General features: G+C 41.8%; 1 protein-coding gene across 3 annotated transcripts in view; it reads right to left on the reverse strand.

Moving 5' to 3' along the window:
* prkcz (protein kinase C, zeta) overlaps positions 1-15,489 on the reverse strand; it is a 77,635-nt gene that overhangs the window by 31,962 nt on the left and 30,184 nt on the right. Inside the window, exon 1 of one of the 3 annotated variants that reach the window (XM_041273520.1) lies at positions 4,156-4,210. The exons of the other annotated variants lie outside the window; for them this stretch is intronic. Coding sequence (XP_041129454.1) covers positions 4,156-4,192 — 37 coding nt within the window. The 5' untranslated portion in view covers positions 4,193-4,210. Of the gene's footprint in view, positions 1-4,155; positions 4,211-15,489 lie in introns of those variants that run through there. 3 annotated transcript variants of the gene reach the window in all.

The raw sequence follows: 15,489 nt of genomic DNA on the forward strand, positions 1-15,489 counted from the left end.
AAGAGAAACGACTTCACTTTATTTCTGTCCCAGTCCGGTGAGAGGCTGCCTACTCACGTGGGGATGCACTGGAATACAGCACTGTCTGCAGCCAGCCCTTTCAAACGAACCGCACCTGTTCTTGCAGTACAAGACAGAAAGCGGTTTGAAACCCCCTTGGTTTCATCATCATCATCATCACACACAGTATACAGCAGTGTGCACATTTATTAGAACACCTCAAGGTTTGTCATTTGTATTCGTTATATACCTGCCTGTATGGTAGGGTGTGAAGATTTCAATTTTTGCTCAGTAATCAGGAGATATAGAAACAACAAGCAGACCACTTTGTGTTTAAATTAGGCATCTTAAAAAAAATAAATAAAACAGCTTCTAAAAAGCCTCATGCATTTGACCATTTGTGGCTAGGTGTTCTTTTTCTCTTCCTATTTTAAATGAAGTGCATGTGTGGCCTATCTAAGTCATCGATTACAACGGACAATCGTTTCCCTTTAACAATTTTCCAAGATTTTCAGTTCCAGTGGGTTTGATTTCATAAGCACAACAAAATCAAAACCACCGAAGCAATAGGGTGTTCTAATACATCTGCACACTGCTTATTACTGTAAAAGATAAATGACTACCAAATATACAGCCTTAAAATTTTAACACTTCTAGTAGGATTTTGGCATAGCATGTAGTGCCACCGGTGGTAAGAAAGTGTAACTGCGAATTCTTATAGCGCATTCATGGTAGCTCAGTGTGGGGCAGAGATATTAAAGGGAAGGTTGTGTCAGACTTGTTTGCAATCTGTTTTCATAAAGCCATTTTAGATATTCTCCCCCCCCCCCCCCCCCCCACACTGTTTTCCAATGAAAGAAAACTAAAGCAACCAGGCAAGCCATAATAAACAATATGCAGCAGAGTAATCCACAGACTACCAGCCAAGAAATGCTTTATAAAACGCTCTATAAATTAAATGAACTAACTGAAGAACTTCAAGCAGAACCACACAGTAAGCATTTCAGCACATCCATTAGTAACACAACACAACGGATTTTAACCATTATGTGTGTGAATTTTAACAACCAACAAGACAATAAATGACATTATTTCACTCTAACTACGGATCAATCCGATTTTCACCCTTCAGGGCTTGGTGGACTGAATTACCTTTGCCTTGAGTTAAAGCAGAACATTTGAAAAAGAGCGACCTCTGGTGGCAGTCAGTGATACGGGGCTTCTTGTCGGTATCATGAACTACGAAGCAATTTGGAAGTGTCAATATTTATATCTGATTTATATAACCATCACAGTCAGGGTAGATAGTGTACAGTAAATGCAGCACTGCTTATTTATATCACCAATGCTTCTGAAAACACTGACTTGAAAGTGTACATAAATAAGAAAGCTGTTGTAAATGTATCTGCAGAGTTGTATTTATCCTTCATGTTCACAATTCTGCCTTTATTACAATATTCCCCTTTGAGAAATGGCTGCGTTTTAAAAGACAGTTAAGAGCAAAGAAACTGTCACAAGAAATTGTCTTTGCACACTGCTTTCCGAAGCTATCGTTAATAACAGGTAAGCACACGATTATCTGTTGCTATCGTTTGGAAATCATTGGGGATATCGTTTTGCTAAATTCAGTTTCAAGTTTTCACAGAGGAACATTAAACACAGTGCTCAGCACTAAGATTTTTGAACCATAAAATCAAAAGAAATAACTGAATAAACAAAACTACACAGCAATAAATATTTGTACCAGCTTGTCGCTGTTCTCATACTACTAACAGAATTACAAATTACACAGAGGATTAGCGCCAGAGAACAAAAATGCATGAATTACTAAACCGCTTGGAACACTACATTTGAAATCATAATTACTGTTAATTATTTCCCAATTAAAATGCATGGCTAGCCACCTTCCTTTACAATTCAACTGCAAACATTCAGAAAGGACTACGAAAGTGCAAAAGGGGGCGCAAAACAGTTCTAAAACATGGACACATGCCACACAACGGCAACCTATTTACAGCAACAACATACCACCATGCTGCTGGCTTCTCAAAGCATTCCCTCCGATCCACTGGCAAAGCCATCGGCCCATATCAATAGAAAACAAACACTCATAATCCTTTTGGCAAGACAGGAGAACACTTTGAAAACAGATGCAGAAACAGAGCACCGCTTGGGAACCCAGGATGTGAATCCAAAATTTAAAAAATATAGCAGTGTTTTATTCAACAGAGGGCTGTGAAAGTTTGCAGTTTGACGAGACGAGTTTTTACTGAAAAGCTCAGGGAGGGCAGAGTGGAGAAGAGAGTTGCCCTTGTTACTTCTGACTGTCGGCTATTCTACAAACCTCTGTTTCTATTTCCAGTCGTGTGCGCCCTGCTGCGCTCGCTCACTGCTGTCAGGTGAACGACACTTACCCCAAGGTTTTGAGCTGTGGGAACATGGGATTGCGATGTATGGGAAACTACAGGAAGACACGGAAACTGGGAAAATGTCAAAGTGACTGTACCAAGTTACAGTACATTTACCATAAGCTTTTAAAAGGCTGGACGTGGTTAGAACGGGGGGGTTGATTTATTTGAGTAGTTAAAAAAAAAAAGCATTAGCATTAGTTTTATGAAGACTCCTTCGTGTATTATGAATTCTTGCCCTACCTAGAATCTACAGCAGCTCTTAGTGTAATAGAATGCATTCCTGCGATTGCAGTGTAATATGGCTACTCACCACCATGTGGCATATAGAAATACAGAACCAAAGCTTTTATTTTCTAAATGTGTCAAGGAGTATTAGAATATGAGGCAATGCGCTGTTAAAATGAGTGTAACTACCCTTCTGTATTGAACACGGTCACGGAACACACAGTGCTACCTTACTGTTTCTTACAAAATCTAGCAAACTCATTCCCTCCTTAAAAGAACGGCATCTAACACTGCGAGATCAAACGCCACAAAGTGCTGGAGCAGTTTGCGCAGATTTAGCTAAGCTGCTGTTCTGGAGTAGAGCGATTCTTATTATCCCAGGGGTATGTTCAGCCCTGCTTTCTCCTTTCTCTCGGCACTGACTCCCATCTTTTATTCTGTAGCGCTTGATGTTACATAACGAATAATGGACAATAAGGATTTTTTCTGGATCAAATTGCATAACTAGTTTTGAGTTCTGAAAGGATAATTTGCTGCTATATGTCAAATAGGCTAAAAGAAACACAAGGTTACAGTGCCATCAAGTGAAGGTCCCTTGCTGTTGATTGGCAGAACTTCCCCTAGCAGGCGACATTTGAAAGATGCTGAATAAAAAGATTTATTTTATTTACAAAAAATAAAAGTAACAAAATGTTTGTTGCCAAAACCGAATGTTCCAAGTGCATGCGTGAATGCAGAACACACTTTGAAATGTAAAGGTTAGCAGGACTGAGAGCACTTCAAATCAACAACAAAACCAATGCTTGGAAATCAGACAAGTCTTTACAGCTACCAGAATTCAGACATACTTACCTGTTCAAATGAACTGCAAAACAACACTGACAGAGGCTGAGAAGTTAAGATGGCAGGAGAAGCAATGACTGCTTACTGAATTTAAATGAGAAAACACACACTGGACTTCCCTTTAAAAGAGACACATCAAACAAAACCATTTAAATAAAAAATATCCACTGTCGCCTTAAAGGGTAAGTGGTTTTGGCCGTAACTGTTACCACACTGGCTCATCCAGAGTCGGGTATTTAGTTCATGGTCTGCACTCAAGTATAAAATAAATTTCCAACGCATCGCCTTGATGCTAAATGCTCACTGAATAATACCAGTTCTGAATCGATAGAAAACAGCTGTAACCATAACACACACACACAATCTCCCTGTTAAAAAAACAAAAAGATTGTCTATACCAGTTACAAGACAACTGATGCAATATAAAGCCATGAGGCTTTCTGAACATTCTGATTCCTAGGCGTCTAAAGCAATCAATGTGGACTGATGCTGTGCCTGGGTGCAGTGTTACAACAGGCGGCTACTGGAACCAAATGCTGCTGAAACAAGGCATTGTTAAAAGCACATTAACATTAGGTATCTGGATCAGTTGCTAACTGGCATCAATTAGCCTCGCGTGCACGGTGCACGAGCCTCGTTTCCCACCCTGCACAGAAAATAAAAATGAAAAGAGTACCTTTTATACGCAGATATAACAACAGCGTCAGAAGCATCGCTGCCAGATTTGGAAGCCAGATCCTTGAATTAGAGCCCTCCTGTCATTTTAAATGTCTCCCCCTCAGGTACTTCTTATTTTCTCACCCTGCAGAGCGCAAAGGCTCTCGAGCAAATCAGACGTTCTTCTCACTTACATCCGACACAATTCGTTGCATGCACAGTCAGCTCCTGAAATCTGGTGGAATATCATCTCTGGGTATGCAGCGTACTAAGAGGAAGGAAACAGCTCCCTCTGTTTAACTGATTTATTTAACCATGGTTACATACATCACTGGGTTTGCTAATAATGCACAACGCATGTCCCAGCCAGCTCGGTACGGTGTGGGTCAGAATTGAGCTGATGTAATAACACAAGGCCTCCAGGAGATGGTGCTCTTTGTTAAAGTTTTGTTAAAGTATTAGTTCTAACTCTGCATGTCTGCTTCTAAAACACAAACACTGCTCCTAGGAGATCTTCCATCCTCACCCTGACCCTGTTGTCAGTGTTAGGGCTGACCCAAGACAAACCTCTTCTAAATGGAACTGCATAACTATAAAATCGTACAGTTTACCTAGCACATTTATCCTTGAACTGATCCCTCACGGTCCTATAGAGTAACAGGACCGGCCACTCTGTTTTAAACAGAACAAGCAATATTACATTTGGGATTGAGCTCAGCTCAGACACAGAGGGAACCATTTCCTTCCTGCATTGGAAGATAGCAAGCTATTTCAAAAGGGAGCAGGAGGGGTCTGTGTAATGTTCTTGTTATTTGTTGACAGCACATTTTTTAGCAGGGAGGGAAAACAAAACTGCTGTGTCACAATCATTCTGAATCAAATGAAAGGCGGAGAGCATAAATCTCAAAGAAACAGACAGAGGGTTTCAAAACGAACAGTAGGGCCATTCCACCAGTCCAGCATTACAGCTGAATACGAAGAAAATCTCAGCTGTAGGTGCTGTTGGGAAGATGGGATACACCGTGCATTTACATTCATGCAAGAGCACGATTTAATGAGCCAAACTCACAAACACAAGTCTCCTTCAAGATGAGAACCCCACAGATGTCAAGTCACAATTCATGGCTCTGGTGACATCAGTCTGCAGGTCATAACTTTGTCACGTGACAGCCCATTAGTTCCAGGAGATGCCCCACTAAGACCCTGCCCCCAACGGCACCTGTATTAGATTTCAAGGAGTTTGTACTTTTACAGAATACACGTTAGTCCTCTAGGTTTTAATGGCGTCTGGACTTCCTCACATTTTGCATCTGTCTGGTATTAAAATACACATTGGTCGGGGTTTTAGAAAGATGGAAGGAAGTTGTACCAAGAAGGAAGCAAATACCTTAAATCCAACAAAGCATTCTCTCTATAGCAAAGTAACTCAATCCAGAGATGAATGGAAGTTATATAATGGGGTGAATCATGCTTGTTTAACAGCTGTGAGCCCACCAGGCTAGGGAGAGGGGTACCGCCTTGGTAATTTACAGATTCATCTCCAGGAGAGAACGCATAACAAAACATGAATTCATTCCTGAACTGTGTAGACAGCTTGCTGGAAAACGAAGGCTGCCTTTTATTTATGGGTTCCATGGAGGAGTGCAGGGTGTTTACACTGGCTGGTACAGATAAGTCTACAACACGGGGGACGGGACGGGTGGGCAAGCAGCTGCACTTTCCATTCTTCATCCAGCCAAAGAAAGACTGAGGCAACATTAGAAGCTCTTCATACCGCTGACACAGTAAGGAGGGCATTGGGTCAGGGTTCATTCAGTAAGGCTGTAGTTAGTTCAGTGGGAGACAGGATGCTTGTAATAGGGACATTTACTCTTAAAACTACAAATTTTACTTGACTAATGGAACAGCTTCTGCAGAAGGAATAATAACTCCACTACTCCCAGTTTACACCACAACCGCCGTTCTATCTAGCATGGGATACACTTGTTATGCCACTTGAGGGATAACATACGAGGGAAAACTGCAGCTCATGTGACACCACCAGCAATGTCAGCGCACAGAGTGCATACATGGAAATGTGCGTAAACAAAAATCAAACGCCGTACAAAAAGCGAGAAAATAAAAAAGGTGCCGTGAAAACAGCGTGCGCTACTCCTAACGGAGGACCTGCTTGCACAGCTCTGCCATCCCCGGACTGATCTTTACTCTTCTAAACAAACCCGACTCCAGCTACTGGCCCACCCGTCGCGGTTCCGGTTTCTTTTGTTGGCTCCCATCCCGGGTTACCCTCACAGCGATCGGAGGCTTTCAGCAAGATGTGTCGTTCTCCGTGTCCGGGTGGCGGGGACCACGTTCATCCCATTGGCTTTGCAGCAACCCTGAATAAGCTTATATACCCAATGTCCCTTTGGAACACACCAACCTGCTGATTAGATTCCACAGCTGTCAATCACAGGAGCGTCAGGTACTTCATTAATTACAACAACTCCAATAAACACAAACTATTTACAATATACGTTTACACAAAAAAAAAAAACACACCCCCTCTTCTCCTGCCCTGCCCCAATCTGAAATACATTTAAGATTACAGATTGAGTTGGACACAGGATTTCCTTGGGAAGTTCACACTGCATCTGCATGAAAACGCAGTTTCTGCATATTTGCCATTGGAGTGTTTCACATGTAGCCGAATCTCAGCTAGAATGTTGCATCAAGTGTCTTTTCATTGCAATAGGAACCCTACCCGTAAGATCACAATTAGAATTACCGAGGCGTTCTAAAAGCATACCTTGCTGTTCTGTACCTGTGAAGAGCCAGTAAAGATCCCAACCCTCTACAATGTATGTCTGTTTCCAACAATTACTGCTAATTTCCCAAAGATTTAATAAGATCGTACTTCATTTAGTGCAGTGAAGCGCTGTGCCTTCTAGTGTCTAAAACCATCAGCAGCACAAAATGGCAGGTGCTGTGCTGTGGTACCTGCAGTCTGAGTGAAGTGTACAGTTTTTTTTGTCCTCAGGCTGGTTTTTCAAACACTTCAAAAAAACAAACACAAATTGCTTTTCTATTATTAAACTGGGTTATGGCCACTGGCACAAGGGGAGAGAGAGAGAGAGAGAGAGAGAGACAACTATAAAAATAATGCGTGAAATTAAAATCATCCGGACGCAAATCAATTCAGCACACCTTCTGCATCGCAGTCACACAACACCTCATCAAGAACCGTTCACGCAGATCTAAAAATAAGCAGTGCTGAAAATCAAACCAAGAGAGCTAGATCCACAAATACTAAGAATTAAAAAACAAACAGACTTAACGTTTCTAAATGATGTTAACCCATTAAGTGCCAAATTCACGCACAAGCTGTATTTATGTAATTTGATACTATATTTAGATTTAACATTGTGCGGTTATCATAACACTATGGATAGAGAAGATTAAAATAACAGCTTAAAAATACAAAGTAACCCTTCCTCAAATGAGGACAATGGCACTTAATGGGTTAAACCCTTTAGAAACTTACTTTGATGCCTTTAGAGCTCGATGTCAGAACTAGAATTTTCTATGCAGGATTTCATTAATTAAATACAAGAGCCAGGCTTGGGTGGCATGAAGAGGGAACTTGTTCCCTTATTCCAGAGCAGGACTGCGGACACAAACATGCTACACACTGCATCACACCAGGACTCCCAAGAGGCAGGTTTGCAATCAAAGGTCTTTGCTTTTACTCCATCAGGGAGTATCAGTGCAGCTGGCAAGGAGAGTCAGAGACCAATAACCCAAAAGCAAGCTTCTTTCATGCCAGCACTCCTAGCGTTGGAGTAGACAAGCCGGGGGCAGGGCCTGGTGAAGATGTCTCACGACGAATAGCAGTACTCTCGTTTCTAGAGAGAAAAAACAGTATGCGCCCAACCAAGCTGTGACCTGCCCTGCTGGAAAAACATGTGCTCGGCTTACCAGGTATAGAGACTAGTCTACCAGGAAGCTTTACAGGTACTGCGCAGCATTAAATTGCTTCCCCCCACATCTGTGTTAAGCTGCACTTGTTGGTTCCACACAGTTGTTCATGCAGCTCATAAAATATTCCTTGTTGCTGCTTTGTAGCAGCATGAAAGCAATTTATAGTGGCCCCCATTACCTGTGAGTCTTCACGACTGTGTTTAGACCATTTGAATGATGGTAAACACACCCACAGACACAACGCAAACTTTATGAAACGAATGCCAATAAATCAGAACACTGGCAACATATAAAAAGAACTAAGCCGCAGCACGGAATAATAAAATATCAAAAGGAATAAACAAGGAGAAATAAATCAACAGGAAGCAATCCTTTAAAGCGGTACAAACACCGAGATCATTTCAACTTCAATTTGACAAGAGCGGAGAGCAAGAGGAAAAGGCAAAACTGTAGGAGGTCCTTTCCCTAGGCATCGGTCTAGGCCACGTTGTGAGTCTGCAACAAGGGTGAATCAAAAGACATGGGGTGTACACTGCTTCAGGACATACAAGGCTGTCTGGGAATGTGTATGTTTGTTTTGAAAGCTAAACAGCTTGCTAGAGTCGAACAGCAAGCGAAATTACTCCACAGGCAGTTCTGGATTGACAGTGTGTGGCCCTGACTGACAGCTACATCTCTCTCACTACATCCAGAGCCAATTCATCTTCAATAGAAAAAAAAAAAAGCTTTACCAAGGCTTATATTGCTAAGAATTACCAGCAATTTCTAAAATAATGGCAAGTGAAAAGCTGGGCCAACCTGTCGAAGGGAATACAATTGAGAGATTTACATTTTTAAAATCTTTTTTTCCCCCCACCCCCTGATCAACACTAGAGCAGCTCTCTCCTCCATAGTGGCCCGCATGCATTAGAGTCCCATCCACCCCAGTGTGTGCTTCATCGGAGGGAATATTCAATTCCATTGCCACCCACCTGTCCGCAGCTTCAGTATAGCATGAGGTCCAGCAAAACTAAAAAAAAACGCAGGAGGGACCATAAATGTATGTGGCCCAACATGGATCTTTACAGTGCCGTACCTTCCTTCAAAAGAACTTCAACCCTGTTCATCTTCGGATTGGGATGTTGACGCGGTAAATGGGTACAGGATAGAACAGAAGTTATTTATTCCCAATGGGAAATACTGCAGGCTACTGAAAAAATCAAAACGAAATCACCAGTTGCAGACTCAAGACTTGGATTTCGTTCTTGTTTAATGACAGGATGACGTTGTTTTGGATTGCTCAAGCTACCAGTGTCCGTGACTATATATATACACAAGACCGTCAGAGTCAGAAACACGCCACGGATAACACATTGACTCACAGAACAGAATTCACAGAGGTGCCAGAATACTGACAGCAAGTATACATGAGTTATGGCAGACATCAGATCACTGACTGGAATTAACCTATTGGGAAGCAATGCTCTAATTGGAAACGCTCAAGGAGATGACCCATCTCTGGATGGATCGGACATAAAACACTGTTTAGCAGTCATCATTTTCAGAACCGCAAGTGCAGTCTATTCTGTGTAAATAACCTTAAAAAAGGGTAATTATCTTCAAGTCCCATCTCCAACCCCTTCGGGGATGCCTGTAGGATCCTAGCTGCCAGCTCCTTTTGAGTACTTCCTGATTCCAAGGAAATCACATGGGGGTAGCCGGTCAGCAGAGTTCAACGGTCATCATAAAAGGGTACAAAAGAAAATAAATCAACTAAATGACATTAAGAGTTACTTAGCCTTAAAAACACACACAGTTGCACCAGATCAGATCCAGAATATCTTCAAAATACAACTGAAAAACCAAACCTTCCACTTATCACGCCAGTCTCATCTACTCGTACGCAGTCTTTCAAATAAAAGGAGAAAATGACTGGTTTGTATCAAGTACAGTAACGCTAATAACTAGCAGAATGACTCGGACGGATTTAATCAAACCAATTCATACTATTGGTCCTGTCCAGCCAGAATACACTGAGGACGAAGACACGTTGCCTGTCTATCTGACTGCTTATGTCCCCATTGCATTCTAAGAACACGCAGAGATTCCATGGACGTCTGGATACCCCCTGCGGAGTGTAGCCATGCACAGGCATGAAGCCGTCCATCACGCCAAGTAGATGAGACAGTTTTCAGCAATGGCTCAGCAGGCTTTCAATTTGAAACCACTGCTCCCCCCCCCCCCCGGTTTGTTTTGTTTCATACTTAAGAACTGGCAACTGAATCAAATTAAAAGGATTAACAGGCATGCTGCCAATAGATACACTGGTTATCAGATTTATCAAAAGAGCAGATTAGCTTGCAGGTGTATAAGTAGAGCACGTACTGTACAAGTGATCAATATAGACGGCATGCCTAAGGAACCCAAAACTCAACACTATGTAATACACCCCACACTTCCCAGCAGGGCTGGGGTCAATTCCAATTCCAGTTTCTTTGAAGCCAATTGAATTGACTAGCAGGCGACTTCAATTGAAGTAATTTATTGCCTCTGTGAGAAGATCATGCTAAGAGAATACCGCTAATGGCAATTGTCATCAATGATGTGTCAGAATTGACTGAAAGGGAAAGGGAATAGCTTGCTCAGTAGACAACCCTTGGAAGTATTGATCGTGATCCGTCACGTGAAATCCAATGCATAGACACAGAAACACTTTCTGGACCAAATTGTTTTTTAAAAAAATTAGAAGTAAAAAGAAAAAGTAAAAGGATAACCCTGATGCAGTTTTGCGCTGCAAGTTGAAACTGTTTACCTGCAACACAAGACTGCTCTTGGTCTCTGATCACCACAGAGTTCGAGTACAGCAGCAACTGGATTTATAAACTGCACAAATATTAAAACTTATATATAAAGTACACACGTACATGCAACATTCACATGCAACTCAAATACACATGCAACATTCCTGAAGCAGGCTAGCAAATCAATTCACAGGAAATCAACTAGATTACTTCAAGTAAACACAACACATGGAATCATCTTACCAGCCATTTTGTATACAGATATAGAAACTAGTAGGATGTGAAGGCAATAGGACTATGAAGAGCAGCACAGCTGGACTCCACTGTGAACCTTAAATGAAAAGTGACGCACCCAACATGAGCCACTGGGTGAAGTGTGAAACACACAAGCTGTGCCAATCTGCAAGACACCTTGGCATAACGAAGGAACATGTGTGAACTGGTCCAGCACCAATCACAAGACATCCAAAATGATTACATGCCACTTGTCTGGGGAGAGGGCAGTGTACAGCAAGTTCAATCTTAAAACCACATTTACAGCTGCCATGAATGTTTACTTTTATTGACAGACTCTCAAAAAGATCAAACGCGCAGGGTGAATACGTGCCTGTTTGATCCTTTGCAGAGTTCTCTCCAGGCCAGGATTGAGGCTTGTTATTGAACCAGATATTAGACAGGCCAGCGGCAGGAGTCACCTGTGCTCCGTCTACAAAGCTTCAATCTCCAATGCTCAAAACGATGGAATCCATGAGTAAAAAACGTTCCCACATAAAGCAAATACATTTTACAGGGCCCTGTTTAAATGTACACAGCTCTTGAATTATTCAAGACCACTAAGGCACTATTTATATCAAACTGATTTCAAAATATCCTGAAAGATATTTTAGATCTCTCCCAAGTGACAATTTGGGTTTATGAGAATTTCTTTTTTTAATATTCCGACGCAGTGGGTGAGATTGCCAGGGTGCAGATTTAATAATAGTAAAAGCGTGTGTTGAGTTCAGGAGCCTGGGAGGGGGGTTGGGAAATGAAGACAGATGAAGCAACATCACCACAAGAGTTCCTCTCATCGATTTGCAGTCCGATATTGCAGTTTGTGTTAAGAAGTGACTTCACATACACGGTGGGCATTAACCGCTATGAACATTGCTGGATGCTGTCCACTTACTCAGCCCTTCACATTATCAGCATAAAGATACACGCCTTCAACATGCTGGCAGACGACATATGAAAGAATGTATTGACAATGTTAAACCAGTTTGCTGGAGGTGACTTTGGCATAAGTTGAGTTGCTTCGGTTTAGAATGACTGTAGTGATAGAGAATGTGCAAGAGAAGTATGAGGAAGGAGTAAATGTGGTAAACAATGAATCCAGTGAAAGAGTAGTGGTTGGTTGCACCTGAGTGGAGTAACTGCTGAGTAACTCATTTCTATTACAATTAGAAACAAGCTGCAATCACGTAGTCTCTGAGCTACCAGAGTAGAAATAGCAGGCATAGAGGAGACACAGACAGAGAAGCTCCCAATACCTCCAGATCATCAGTATAAACAGCAGGCATAGAGGAGACACAGACAGAGAAGCTCCCAATACCTCCAGATCATCAGTATAAACAGCAGGCATAGAGGAGACACAGACAGAGAAGCTCCCAATACCTCCAGATCATCAGGATCATCGGGGTAGTGCCTGAGGCTCTCTCTCCAGGGGCGGTAATCTAATCAACTGTCTTTCTCTGCTCATCCTACTGCCACGTACTGAATGAGACTGCAACAAACCCCAATGCATACCTGTACAAGCTACCCGGCTACCCAAACAAGTCCCAACACAGCTGCGATACGTACAGAAATCTAATCACATCAGCAAACAGCAGTGAAGCTTTGAGTGTGCCCCAGTTCTATTACCCTGTGCCTCGGCAACATGTGCACACATACCCCCTGAGCCTTTCTACACAGGGATTTACATTAACCATTTGAGAAAGAATAAAACCTGCCAGCTACTTTCTAAATAAGCTTTTAAATCAGGTTTTATCAGTTTGCAGTTGTCAAAGTGTTTCAGGGGAGGTTATATATGTTTTATTAAAGATGATAAAGGTTTCCGATGGAATAAACTCTATGCTACTCACGCTGTCACAGTGCATGCTGGAAACAACAGCGAAAATGTCAAACACTTCTAAAGTGCTTCTGCATCTGCAGTGAAAATCCTGACCTGAATTAATCTGAAATATCGCGCAAAAAGAAGCGAAGTCACTAGCCGAAGTCTACTTGACTTTGTTTTAACTTCGATTTTAATTATGAAGTGATGGGTGGTTAACTTGAAATATCAAAATAACTAATGTAGTCCTAATTGATCCCAGACGATATGCAAATCGAGGGACGGCTAGCTACAAGAACACTCATCTATGTGATCCGATGGCATTTGTTTCAGTACTTCCCTGTGGCAAGTAGGAGAAAAGCAATCCAGAATCCGCTTTGTACGTTAAAAGGAACTGGACTTGGGTCACGGATTGTGACAGTCAGGATTTGCGGTTGTTAGTTCTGCAAATTCAATTCTCTGGAGGTGTGCCAACATGTCAAGAAAGGACACATGCAAATCTCGTGCTATTACTAGAAGCTGCTTGTAAACAAGAAAAGACTCGCTAGGTCGCATGCAACCTAAAAGAGCATTTAAAAATGAATAAATAATAAAATGTCTAGCTGGTATTTCAATCGAATGTTACTGGGAAAATTAAGTCCATTTGGGCTAGGGTTAGAAACTTCCAGTACGTTTATACCTTACATCTATATCCACATCGAGGGACTCAAACAGTACTTGATGCCTGTTTTGTCCAAATCAGACTGCTTCCTTCCCAATTATCTTTGTATCCCTGAATGTATAAAGTACGGTTATCTTCACGCATGTGTGAATTAGTTTTAGAAACATGCCTCAGTGTATGGAACCCCTGAACGCTATCCATATTACAGGGATGACAATGCCTGTAACAAAACCCCTTTAAAAAGATGCTACAGTAATCCTTTTTTTACAAGTAAAGGGTTAAATAAAGATTCAGTTTTCAGTTCTCTTTTTTTTGTAGGTAATGTATCATATGATGGCTGAAGGTGTCATTTTGTTTAACAAGATTAATGCACAAGTACAAACTGGGAGACAAATTTAGAACGTCCTACATACAGTGGAACAGAGAGGATAGGGCTTGTCACTTCTGTTAACATGTTTAGAGGCCACTTTTACATGAGAAAATAAATCTCTGTATGAGATTAATGCAAATTAGTGTTTAATAGAAGCTAGGGTCAGAAAATACACTGAAGATAATAATGCATGCAGCAGACTGAAAAAAAAAAGTTTGCAAATATTACACTAACTTCTACAACCAGCAAACAATTCTCTAAAGATATAAACAGACAACAATCAATGCATTGCGAAACGCTCTACTATTCAAAAACAAAAAAGCAACATTTCATTCAAAATCGGGTGACAAAATGGCCTTGTCAACTTGGCTGGTCCCACCAGCAGGCTGGGCCAGAAGAGCTGAAAGGCTGAAATTGTCATCACATGATCTGCACAAGCAGCAAGGCAGTCTGCTCAGTGCCAGCCACCTACAGGTCTGCCTCGTAATGACAGCTTTCGGCCTCGTCAAGAAGGAAACCTTCAAAACATGCCTGCAATTCCAGCCAGTCCTACAACGCGAGCCGTGTGCAAAGATAGCGTCCGACGGCTCTTTTGTGTTGAACAACTTAAAACATCTGCCGCTGAGGGTGACCTTTTAGTTTCAGCACTTCCCCAAGGATAGAAACAGGTATCCTGCAATCACGTTCAGAGTGGGGCCATTTTATTAGGAACAAAGCAGTAAAGAAAGCCTTTCAAAAAGGCTATTTTGTGCCGTTTGTGTATGTATATAGCTGTCAGCAGAGCTTAAACACAAACTGGACCATGTATTACATACAGACAGAAAAAACAAATGTTTAGTGCACAAGTAGCACCTACAACTGACCATTTTAGAATCAGCTTTGCTGCACATTATTTGACTGGAGCACAGAGGAAGCGCACTGTAACTAGAGATGCAACCCGAGATAGAATTAAAAGGCTTAAAACATGGCAGGTTTTGCAGGAAACTAGCAGTAAAATGTTTGCCGCTGTGAAGGCTGTGTCTGCGTTCGCTCTAATATAGCGCAGAGCACCTGCGGGGGAAAACGGCAGGCACTGAATCTCTCTGCTAATGAAGCAGCTCCTTTAATAGCCAAGGCTCTGCAAAGGCTACTGAAGCCGTGTGGGTTTGAGGATGTTAAAAACAATAAATAAAACACACAGCCACAACAAAAATTAGACTTTGATGAAGAAAGCAAATCGAGGCTGGAACCTCCAAGCTATGATCAAGATGACATGCTACACCCTGAGTGAGTCAGCAGTGTTTAAGCAATCCATTGGCCACACAGTGAATTAAGTTAATTTTGCAAGTAATGATCCCTTTCCTTGAGCTCTTTGGCAGGTTGAGTCATCGTTCCCTCTCCCCCAAAGATGTCACCTTTGCAATCATTCCCAGTGCTTCAGGGTTCTGTTGCTTGAAAAGAGTGCTTACCATTGCCTCTAAATCTGACTTTGCCTGTTAGTTTCCTGGCATCTA

This window comes from Polyodon spathula, chromosome 16 (genome assembly GCF_017654505.1).
Source record: "Polyodon spathula isolate WHYD16114869_AA chromosome 16, ASM1765450v1, whole genome shotgun sequence".
In the NCBI taxonomy this organism is placed as follows: Eukaryota; Metazoa; Chordata; class Actinopteri; order Acipenseriformes; family Polyodontidae; genus Polyodon; species Polyodon spathula.